This window comes from Camelina sativa, chromosome 6 (assembly GCF_000633955.1).
Source record: "Camelina sativa cultivar DH55 chromosome 6, Cs, whole genome shotgun sequence".
In the NCBI taxonomy this organism is placed as follows: domain Eukaryota; kingdom Viridiplantae; phylum Streptophyta; class Magnoliopsida; order Brassicales; family Brassicaceae; genus Camelina; species Camelina sativa.
This window is the reverse complement of record NC_025690.1, coordinates 10,585,739-10,597,438: the sequence shown is the minus strand read 5'-3', so window position 1 is coordinate 10,597,438 and position 11,700 is coordinate 10,585,739. Positions and strand designations below refer to the sequence as shown.

The following is an 11,700-nucleotide window of genomic DNA, read 5'->3' as shown; positions in this document are numbered from 1 at the left end:
AACATTGGAACAGTTTAAGAAGTCTCTGACAAACGAAGGAAGACTCAATCTTTTGTCGAGCCAGATCTTTCCAAAACTAAAGAAAGGTCCTAAATTCTGGATTCATAAACTGGCATCAATCCATCATCACCACAGCGGTGGCGGCAGCAACACCAGCACCTTAGGCTCAGCCTTACCTAAGCCTAAATTTGCTTGAAAGACTCTGTGATCGACTCTTATTTTTTTTTTGTGAATAAGAAAAAAGAGCCAGTGGTTATGTTTTTGTTTATAATCAACTGTCTCCGTCTTACTTTTCATTGGGTTGGCTTCGTTTTTGTTAAGTCATCTCTTTCATGTTTTTATAAAATCTTAAATGTTTAAACATTTATACTTCTTCTATTCTATTTAAAACTTTTAAATTTCAAAAAACATTTTTTTCAAAAATAAAAGACCCAAATTTAGAACCTACCAATGGATGGAAAAATATTCTCTAAGGGATCATGGGTTCTTATTTTAAAAACAATACAAATTTAATTCATAAAAAATGCAAACAGTATATAACAACCTCAATATAACAACCCCGGATTGGCCTTGCTCTAACATTGCACAAACAAGGATGGTGTCTTCAATAATATTAAAAATTTTAAACTCTAACAGTATTCATAAATCATAATTAAATAACGAGAGTATCTTTAAATTAGAGACATCCTATTCAAAATGACTTTGCCAAAACATTAAACACACTCTATCTTCAACTTAAAGACACTTAAATATTAAAATAATATTTTTTTTTCATATTACATTTTATTTGTGGGAAGACACTCTCATTATATGAGGGATGGAAATTGTCGTACCATCTTAGGTCATCTGTATTGGGAGAACTGATTGGGTGTTCTTAGCCTTATTAAAATTGAGAATATAGGAAATAGTGGACTTAGATCTTGTTATTGGGTCTTATTGTAGAATTGTTTTTGGCCCAGTTCCAGCCTGACATGGCAACACGTGAATGGTTACGTTTTTTTGCAGAGAAAACATTTCATTTCTCTCCTTTTGTTTGAAATAAACGATCTTAGGGTTTTTGGAATATATGGAATAAATTTGGACATTAAACTATGTATTAATTAAATAAAATATTTGTGTGCTTTAATTAAGTAATTTGTTTTTTTTATATATATATCTTCATTGTTTATTTTGTTTCATAAAAATTTGGTATTGTATTTTGAATTTTAGTATAAGTTTTTTAAGTTTGCAATTTAAATGTTATTTTTTAAAGTTTTTAAAATTGTAATATGTTTTAGATTATTATATTATTAAATTTTATGATCTTAAACATGTTCTCCTAATAATCAACTCCTTAAACAAAGATTTAAACTAATGATCTTACATTATGTTAATAATATTTTTACTCTAAGAACACCCAATTGAGTTATCCCAATGCAGTTGCCCTTATAAAACTCATGTTCTAAAACATTGATACGTGTCATCTAAAATTTTGAAATGTATCATTTAATAGTATAAAATAATACTGAATAAAATTAACTAAACTTAGATAATAAAGTATAGTTTCTGTGAAACTCATTTTCTAAAGAACAATTCTTGGGTTCACTCCTAAGGTGAACCCTTTGGTTCACTTCTTCTTATTTTAGCCAATGAGAATATGTCATCTCATAATACATTTAAGAACCTATTTATTCACCTCTTTATAAAATAAGGAAACAAAATCTGTATACATTATTATAAAATTAAAAACTTAAACCGCTTCTTTATAAACCCAAACCGATATATAATTTCATTCTAATTGTAAAACCTAAACCCTAACCATCTCATTTGTAAACCCAAACCGACATATAATTTCCTTCTAATTGTAAAATCTAAACCCTAACCATCTCATTTGTAAACCCAAACCGACATATAATTTCGTTCTACTTATAAAATCTAAACCCTAACCATCTCATTTGTAAACCCAAACCGACATATAATTTTGTTTTAATTTTAAAATCTACACTCTAACCACTTCATTTGTAAACCCAAACCGACATATAATTTCGTTTTAATTGTAAAATCTAAACATTAACCACTTCATTTGTAAACCCAAACCAACATATAATTTTGTGTGAATTGTAAAATCTAAACCCTAATCACCTTATTTGTAAACACATACCGATACATCATTTCATTTTAATTGTAAAATCTAAACGAAGCCAATATTTAACTTTCCTTAAAAAAATTATACAGAATTTGTTTCCTTAATATGTATTATTTTTTAATTTAATTTTGATTTTTTTTTTTTTTTAAACAAGATAATGTATAGAAGATTCTGATTGGTTGAAAAGGAAGAAGTGAACAAGAAGGTTCACCTTAGGAGTGAACCTAAGTATTTCTCTNTTTAATTTAATTTTGATTTATTTTTTAAAAAAACAAGATAATGTTTAGAAGATTCTGATTGGTTGAAAAGGAAGAAGTGAACAAGAAGGTTCACCTTAGGAGTGAACCTAAGTATTTCTCTTTTCTAAATAGTACGAGTCATCCAAATTAGAAGTGAATTAAATAGCCAGAAAAGTAAGAGAAATTATTAAGTCAAATGAATCACAACCTGTATAATATACCTTCAGAGCTATAAAAACATTTTTGGCATGTTTTAAAGACTAATATTTCTCTGGATCAGAGAACGCCATAAAAGCTTAAAATGAAGGAAGATGGTATACACAACAAATTTATTCACATATGGTCTAGATAGCTAAGGAACACAATAAATGTTCATTTTCATATCTAGATATTACATAGCTTTGAATTAAGTGTTAGCAGAATTATAAAAATAGTTTTACCGGCCATAAATAGTGAGTTTTTGGCTGAACAAAGTTGAAAACTACATTCAACCCATTCAACCAGGTTGAAAAGTACAACCATTTGCAGCCAAATTTAATTCAAAAAATGGAGTCGGAAAGTAAGATCCGTGAATGAAATCGGAGATCAAGAGATACTTTTTGTGATTGAGTGAGAAAGCAAGATATTTTTCAGATATTTCTTAGAGTAAATTGGCAAAATATACACTTTTGAACTTATATTAGAAAACTATACATTTTAAGTTTAAAATTTTAGAAAATAGACATCTTTAGACTTCTATGAGATAGCTTGTGTGCGATATCTAGTAGGTGATATAGATCACATTGCCGTACACATTTATTGTAATTGTCTTAATGATTTTTCATATTGTTTGTAATATTAATTTGTGAGTTTAAATATTTTGGAATAAAAACATTACACTCTTATGTCTTCATATTAATTTCGATTTGTGCTTTCTTCTTTTTGTCTTCATATCTTAAATGTCTTATATGTTGTCTGTTGGAATATTATCTAAGTTCCATATTGGAAATTTGAAGGGACTATCATTAATATAGAAAGGGTTAGCCCAAGTAAGGAGCCTAAGAAGGGGTCAATTATCAGTCCAAGTGGAATCGGTTCGAAATGGAGTTATCATCTTGAGGAGGTGTGTTAAGATCCCACATATGGTATTTGGTTTGAAGTGGAGATTGTTGGAATACAATCTAAGTCCCACATCAGAAATTTAAAGAAACTATATCATTAATATATAAAGGTCTAGGATCAATCCATTAATTACCAATTAGTTTTAAGTTGAAAGTCCATAGTAGCCTCAATATAACATTGTCTTCACCCCCTGTTTTAAAAATCCCCCGCCTATCACCGATTACGCCCCGCAAAATCGCTAGACCCACCCTCTCCGCCTCGATTAATAACTAATCCCCGCCTAGCATTGATTATCCAATTATACCCGTCTAATTTGATTATAATTCGTCTAATCTGATTACTTACTGCTTAATTTTGTATATAATGATTATTTTTAGGGACAAATATAAATCAAATATGTATTTTTTGCTATTTAGATATTTAAAATAAGAGTTTATGATGTTTTACAATAACTAATGTACAAATTTTTAATGAAAATCATAATTTTTTTTAAAAAATTAGGTTTTTATGTGTAACCCGTAATTTTATAGACAATGCTATAATTTTATATTTTATTTGATATTTTTATTTTTAACATAAAAAAAATTATACATATATTTAATATTATATATTTTTATTTTATTATTAATTTCATAAAATAACTTTAAAATTAATTCTCAATTAATTCCGTTTAATCTCCGATTTCCGCGTCTAACTTCACCCTCGATTTTTTAATTCATCATCGTCAACTTCGAAGCGAATATCTTGGAAAAATAAACGTTTTAAGAACCATATATATATATATATATGATAGTTTTCTTTGTGGCATATGAATTACTATCACAATAAAAAGTGGATAAAAACAAGTTTGTACTGTAATTAATAACAAAGCCCCTCCTCTCTTGAAAAAGAGTTCTCTCTTGAAAAGAGTTCTCTCTCTGTCCTGACTATCGAGATCCCCCATCACAAGCTGTGCTCCAACTTTCGAACTTGACGCAGATCTACCCGTTTTGCTCAGATCTAAAGAAACTGGATCTCTCTTGGTTTTCTTTGAAGATTTTCCTATTTGGGTCCCGTCATCGGTTCTGTTCTCCACCCCCCCTCATTGCACTTCACCCAGACCTCTCCAGTCTCTGTTGTGAGCTCTCGGAAAGCTTCCTAGCCAAGGGGTTCCGACCGATGCCTGCTCAGGTGACGTCAAAGCTGAAGGCTGACGGCGGCGCAATCCTAACCCTTGGTGCCCCCCGTTTGACCTACCCCTCTCAACAACTGGACTTAGGCCCACTTGTAATCCCATTGAGGCCCATTTACAAAAGGTCTGATACAATTTTATTTCTCCTAATGCCCAGGTTTGCTCCATCATTTTCATATTTGTATTCTTTCGTTAGCTTCTCTTTGTACCGAGTCATGATTCTACTTGATCGAAGACTGCAACTAGAACATGATCGTTCAAGGTCGCTATGTTGGTACAAAAGCTATCTGAGAACCCTGCCTTTAGATCCACCTAGGGTTGTTACTCATGGTTGGATTAGCTTGGAAAATAACGGCATTATGACCCCATCTCATAAACGTTGGGGTTACCGAAATCTTTTCAAGTGCCCTGCTTTGTCTCACCTGTTCTCTGAACCCAATCAAGAGATATGTTGCATCTCTATGGACGTACCAATTATCTCTGTTTGGTCAAGACGAGTTTTCCTCGGTAGCAGATCATTGGTGTCTCAAAAGTTGCTTGATAGAATCGGTTGTCGAGGTCATTTTCTTAACTCTGCTCGGATGTTTGCTTTGTGTAGCCATAGTTATGACTCTGATCCGACAGCTTGCTGGAACCCTATCCATAAACCCTTTGATCCCCTGTTTCATCTACCGCCATTAGATCGAATGCTTGTGTATGTTGACATTTTCCAGGATCAAACTGATTACAAGCTTTGTGTGGAATTCATTTACCTCCATTTCCATGTGAGAGATGACCCACTTGCTTTGTTACGGTTTGACTCCCATTTCCTGCGATTCCCGCTTATAGCTTCATCTAGTATCCTGATGTTTGTTCCTAAAAGCCTAAAGGACCTTGATCCTATGCTCTTGAACCCTCTAAAGTTGGCGACAAACTCCATAAGCGTTCCCCCGTGGAACACCTTTTTACAAGCTCAATTGCGTCATCCGCTAGAGCTGTTTATGACCACTCGCTGGTCGAGGATCTCGTGAAGCCTGCTTTCAAGTACGAATCCGCTTTGGTTCCAATAGACTTCCCAAATATTGTAAAACTGTTTCAGTTTGAAAATCCTTTTGTTAAACTCATGGAGCTTTTATCTTTAGCTTTCTTTGTCTACCATGAATCATGTTGTAAGAACTCACCTCTTGTTGGGGTTTAAATTGAATGAAAATTCATGTTTTGTCAAAAAAAAAAAAAAAAACCCCTCAAAATGATATAAAATTATAATCACTTTTGAGTCATGTGAGAATCAGACAACAGATTAGGTAATTTTAACATCTTGTGATAATTGTAAAGGTCTCTTTCTCAATCATTGCTTCTTAACACTTATTAGAGTGTAAAGTATCATCACACTACCTAACTTAACAATGGCCTCTCCTTTTTTATCTATAGCTTCTCCTCTTTCTCTTCTTCTTGCTTTGTTCCTCTGCTTCTCAACTCTCCACTGTTCCAACTCCATCGGCAATGGCTACCGCCTGATCTCAATCGAGAAGTCTCCCGAAGATGACAGCTTCATTGGCTATCTCCAAGTGAAGCAGAGTACCAAAATCTACGGCTCTGATATAACCACTCTTCGTCTCTTCATCAAGTATAGAGATTTTATATCCTCTGCTTCGCATCCTACATTACCAATCTTTTTGTGACCGTTGGATTTTCTTTTTTCCAGGCATGAAACAGATCATCGCCTTCGTGTTCACATCACAGACGCCAATGAACAACGATGGGAAGTTCCGTACAATCTCCTCAGCCGGGAGAAGCCACAGCCGGTGATCAGAATATCAAGAAAATCTCCGGTTACGGTACAGGAGATCTCCGGTCCGGAGCTGATTTGTACCTTCACCACAGATCCTTTCAGCTTCGCCGTGAGAAGAAGATCCAACGGTGATACGATTTTCAACACAAGCAGCTCCGATGAGGACTTCGGAGAGATGGTCTTCAAGGACCAGTACCTTGAGATCTCAACTTCGTTACCTAAAGACGCGTCTCTGTACGGATTTGGTGAAAACTCACAAGCCAATGGAATCAAGCTTGTCCCTAATGAGCCTTACACTCTCTTCGCTGAAGACGTCTCGGCGTTTAAACTCAACACCGATCTTTACGGGTCGCATCCGGTTTATATGGATTTGAGAAACGTTAGAGGTAAACCCTATGCACACTCTGTTCTGCTTCTCAACAGTAATGGTATGGATGTATTTTACAGAGGCGATTCCTTGACGTACAAGGTAATTGGAGGTGTTTTCGATTTCTATTTCTTAGCCGGATCGTCGCCTCTTAACGTCGTTGATCAATACACTTCGTTAATCGGACGGCCAGCACCAATGCCGTACTGGTCTCTAGGTACTACTAATATGAATATCTCCTTGTTTCTGTGTAATTTATGTGTTTTCTTACTAATCTTTAACCTAATTTGTCATCTAGGGTTTCATCAATGTAGATGGGGTTACCGTAACGTATCAGTTGTTGAAGATGTTGTGGACAATTATCGCAAGGCTAAGATCCCTCTTGATGTGATTTGGAACGATGCTGATTACATGGATGGTTACAAGGACTTCACCTTGGATACTGTGAACTTCCCTCGTGCTAAGCTATTAGCTTTCTTGGATAGAATCCATAAGATGGGAATGAAGTATGTTGTGATTACTGATCCTGGTATTGGTGTTAACGCGAGCTACGGTGTATACCTAAGAGGCATGGCCAACGATGTGTTCATTAAATATGAAGGTAAGCCTTTCTTGGCTCAAGTGTGGCCTGGTCCGGTTTACTTCCCTGATTTCCTTAACCCTAAAACGGTTTCTTGGTGGGGCGATGAAATCCGACGTTTCCATGAATTAGTACCCATTGATGGTTTATGGATAGACATGAATGAGGTCTCCAACTTCTGTTCTGGTTTGTGCACAATCCCTGAAGGGAAGCAATGTCCGAGTGGGGATGAACCTAGTGCGAGGTGTTGCTTAGACTGCAAGAATTTAACCAATACAAGGTGGGATGATCCACCTTACAAGATCAATGCTACTGGACACAAAGCTCCTCTCGGGTTCAAGACTATTGCCACAAGTGCTTATCATTACAATGGTGTTCGAGAGTACGACGCTCACAGCATCTATGGGTTCTCTGAGACCATAGCAACCCACAAGGCCTTACTTGCTATCCAAGGCAAACGTCCGTTCATATTATCTCGGTCCACTTTTGTTGGTTCAGGTCAGTACGCTGCTCACTGGACCGGAGATAACCAAGGAACATGGCAGAGCTTGCAAGTATCTATCTCAACAATGTTGAATTTTGGAATATTTGGAGTTCCCATGGTTGGTTCAGACATATGTGGATTCTTCCCTCCGACACAAGAAGAACTATGCAACCGTTGGATTGAAGTTGGTGCGTTTTACCCCTTTTCAAGAAATCACGCAGATTACTACGCTCCAAGAAAAGAGCTTTACCAATGGGAAACAGTTGCAGAGTCAGCTCGTAACGCTCTTGGGATGAGATACAAACTCCTTCCTTTTCTCTACACTCTTAACTACGAAGCCCATATGACTGGTGCACCAGTGGCTAGACCACTCTTCTTCTCTTTCCCTGACTTCACCGAATGCTATGGTTTGAGCAAACAGTTCTTGCTTGGAAGCAGCTTGATGATATCACCGGTTCTTGAGCAAGGCAAAACCCAAGTGGAAGCACTGTTCCCACCAGGTTCTTGGTATCATATGTTTGACATGACTCAGGTCGTTGTTTCCAAGAACGGGAAGCGTGTGACTCTCCCAGCTCCTTTAAACGCTGTGAACGTGCATCTGTACGAGAACACGATATTACCTATGCAACAAGGTGGGTTGGTTTCTAAAGAAGCGAGAACTACACCGTTTAGTCTGGTCGTCACTTTCCCGGCGGGAGCGTCAGAGGGATATGCCACCGGGAAACTCTTTCTGGACGAGGATGAGCTTCCGGAGATGGAACTTGGAAACGGGCAGTCAACGAACGTTGACTTCTACGCATCCGTTGGAAATGAGAGTGTGAAGATATGGTCGCAAGTGAAAGAAGGTAAGTTTGCGTTGAGCAAAGGTTTAGTGATTGAGAAAGTGATTGTTTTGGGACTTCAAGGAACAGGGGAAGTTTCTGAAATACATATCAATGGGAACCCAATCTTGAACGAGACCAAGACGATTGAGGTTAGCTCCAAGGAGCAGAAGTATGTGGTGGGTTCGGAAGATGAAGGAGAGAGTAAGAGCTTCATGGTTGAGCTTAAGGGCCTTGAGATACTAGTGGGTAAGGACTTCAATATATCCTGGAAACTGGCTAGTACGTATTATCAATGGCGTCCATTAAACTACAAGTGAGAGTTAGTCAAATTATTAGTGAGGAAAATGAGATTATAGCAAAGTTATTTAAAGCCTTTAAGGCAATCGTGGCTAGCTGTATTCTCTCGTGAGACCAATGCAATAACATGTATATATTAGTAGAAACGCATTGTCTGCTAACTTAACAGGTACTCTAATGAATCAGTTAAAAATTATAGGTTATCTGAAAGCACTTTAATCACATAATTTATGTTAGAATGCTTTAACTTGATTTTCTAATTATAAATTGGGATTCATACGTATAGGATGAATCGCAGGTACTAAAATAAAGATAACAACAACTACTTAAATAGATGAATTCAAGTTGGGTTGGTTTCTAAAGAAGCGAGAACTACACCGTTTAGTCTGGTCGTCACTTTCCCGGCGGGAGCGTCAGAGGNAAGACGCGTCTCTGTACGGATTTGGTGAAAACTCACAAGCCAATGGAATCAAGCTTGTCCCTAATGAGCCTTACACTCTCTTCGCTGAAGACGTCTCGGCGTTTAAACTCAACACCGATCTTTACGGGTCGCATCCGGTTTATATGGATTTGAGAAACGTTAGAGGTAAACCCTATGCACACTCTGTTCTGCTTCTCAACAGTAATGGTATGGATGTATTTTACAGAGGCGATTCCTTGACGTACAAGGTAATTGGAGGTGTTTTCGATTTCTATTTCTTAGCCGGATCGTCGCCTCTTAACGTCGTTGATCAATACACTTCGTTAATCGGACGGCCAGCACCAATGCCGTACTGGTCTCTAGGTACTACTAATATGAATATCTCCTTGTTTCTGTGTAATTTATGTGTTTTCTTACTAATCTTTAACCTAATTTGTCATCTAGGGTTTCATCAATGTAGATGGGGTTACCGTAACGTATCAGTTGTTGAAGATGTTGTGGACAATTATCGCAAGGCTAAGATCCCTCTTGATGTGATTTGGAACGATGCTGATTACATGGATGGTTACAAGGACTTCACCTTGGATACTGTGAACTTCCCTCGTGCTAAGCTATTAGCTTTCTTGGATAGAATCCATAAGATGGGAATGAAGTATGTTGTGATTACTGATCCTGGTATTGGTGTTAACGCGAGCTACGGTGTATACCTAAGAGGCATGGCCAACGATGTGTTCATTAAATATGAAGGTAAGCCTTTCTTGGCTCAAGTGTGGCCTGGTCCGGTTTACTTCCCTGATTTCCTTAACCCTAAAACGGTTTCTTGGTGGGGCGATGAAATCCGACGTTTCCATGAATTAGTACCCATTGATGGTTTATGGATAGACATGAATGAGGTCTCCAACTTCTGTTCTGGTTTGTGCACAATCCCTGAAGGGAAGCAATGTCCGAGTGGGGATGAACCTAGTGCGAGGTGTTGCTTAGACTGCAAGAATTTAACCAATACAAGGTGGGATGATCCACCTTACAAGATCAATGCTACTGGACACAAAGCTCCTCTCGGGTTCAAGACTATTGCCACAAGTGCTTATCATTACAATGGTGTTCGAGAGTACGACGCTCACAGCATCTATGGGTTCTCTGAGACCATAGCAACCCACAAGGCCTTACTTGCTATCCAAGGCAAACGTCCGTTCATATTATCTCGGTCCACTTTTGTTGGTTCAGGTCAGTACGCTGCTCACTGGACCGGAGATAACCAAGGAACATGGCAGAGCTTGCAAGTATCTATCTCAACAATGTTGAATTTTGGAATATTTGGAGTTCCCATGGTTGGTTCAGACATATGTGGATTCTTCCCTCCGACACAAGAAGAACTATGCAACCGTTGGATTGAAGTTGGTGCGTTTTACCCCTTTTCAAGAAATCACGCAGATTACTACGCTCCAAGAAAAGAGCTTTACCAATGGGAAACAGTTGCAGAGTCAGCTCGTAACGCTCTTGGGATGAGATACAAACTCCTTCCTTTTCTCTACACTCTTAACTACGAAGCCCATATGACTGGTGCACCAGTGGCTAGACCACTCTTCTTCTCTTTCCCTGACTTCACCGAATGCTATGGTTTGAGCAAACAGTTCTTGCTTGGAAGCAGCTTGATGATATCACCGGTTCTTGAGCAAGGCAAAACCCAAGTGGAAGCACTGTTCCCACCAGGTTCTTGGTATCATATGTTTGACATGACTCAGGTCGTTGTTTCCAAGAACGGGAAGCGTGTGACTCTCCCAGCTCCTTTAAACGCTGTGAACGTGCATCTGTACGAGAACACGATATTACCTATGCAACAAGGTGGGTTGGTTTCTAAAGAAGCGAGAACTACACCGTTTAGTCTGGTCGTCACTTTCCCGGCGGGAGCGTCAGAGGGATATGCCACCGGGAAACTCTTTCTGGACGAGGATGAGCTTCCGGAGATGGAACTTGGAAACGGGCAGTCAACGAACGTTGACTTCTACGCATCCGTTGGAAATGAGAGTGTGAAGATATGGTCGCAAGTGAAAGAAGGTAAGTTTGCGTTGAGCAAAGGTTTAGTGATTGAGAAAGTGATTGTTTTGGGACTTCAAGGAACAGGGGAAGTTTCTGAAATACATATCAATGGGAACCCAATCTTGAACGAGACCAAGACGATTGAGGTTAGCTCCAAGGAGCAGAAGTATGTGGTGAGTTCGGAAGATGAAGGAGAGAGTAAGAGCTTCATGGTTGAGCTTAAGGGCCTTGAGATACTAGTGGGTAAGGACTTCAATATATCCTGGAAAATGGCTAGTACGTA

At 37.9% G+C, this 11,700-nt stretch overlaps 3 protein-coding genes across 3 annotated transcripts in view; all 3 read left to right on the top strand.

Moving 5' to 3' along the window:
* Positions 1-3,302, top strand: part of LOC104698895 (pre-mRNA-splicing factor SLU7-A) — a 13,225-nt gene extending 9,923 nt beyond the window's left edge. The window contains exon 5 of the mRNA XM_010414276.1: positions 3,259-3,302. Within this exon, the coding sequence (XP_010412578.1) occupies positions 3,259-3,302 (44 nt within the window). The remainder of the gene's footprint in view (positions 1-3,258) is intronic.
* LOC104790831 (putative alpha-xylosidase 2) lies at positions 5,999-9,162 on the top strand. The gene is made up of 3 exons (XM_010516616.2): positions 5,999-6,242; positions 6,321-6,991; positions 7,073-9,162. The coding sequence occupies exons 1-3, from the start codon at positions 6,022-6,024 to the stop codon at positions 8,977-8,979; spliced, it is 2,799 nt and encodes a 932-aa protein (XP_010514918.1). The 5' UTR covers positions 5,999-6,021; the 3' UTR covers positions 8,980-9,162.
* Positions 9,455-11,700, top strand: part of LOC109133314 (alpha-xylosidase 1-like) — a 3,034-nt gene continuing 788 nt past the window's right edge. Inside the window, exons 1-3 of the mRNA XM_019246321.1 lie at positions 9,455-9,545; positions 9,629-9,743; positions 9,825-11,693. Of these exons, the coding sequence (XP_019101866.1) occupies positions 9,725-9,743; positions 9,825-11,693 (1,888 nt within the window). The 5' untranslated portion in view covers positions 9,455-9,545; positions 9,629-9,724. The remainder of the gene's footprint in view (positions 9,546-9,628; positions 9,744-9,824; positions 11,694-11,700) is intronic.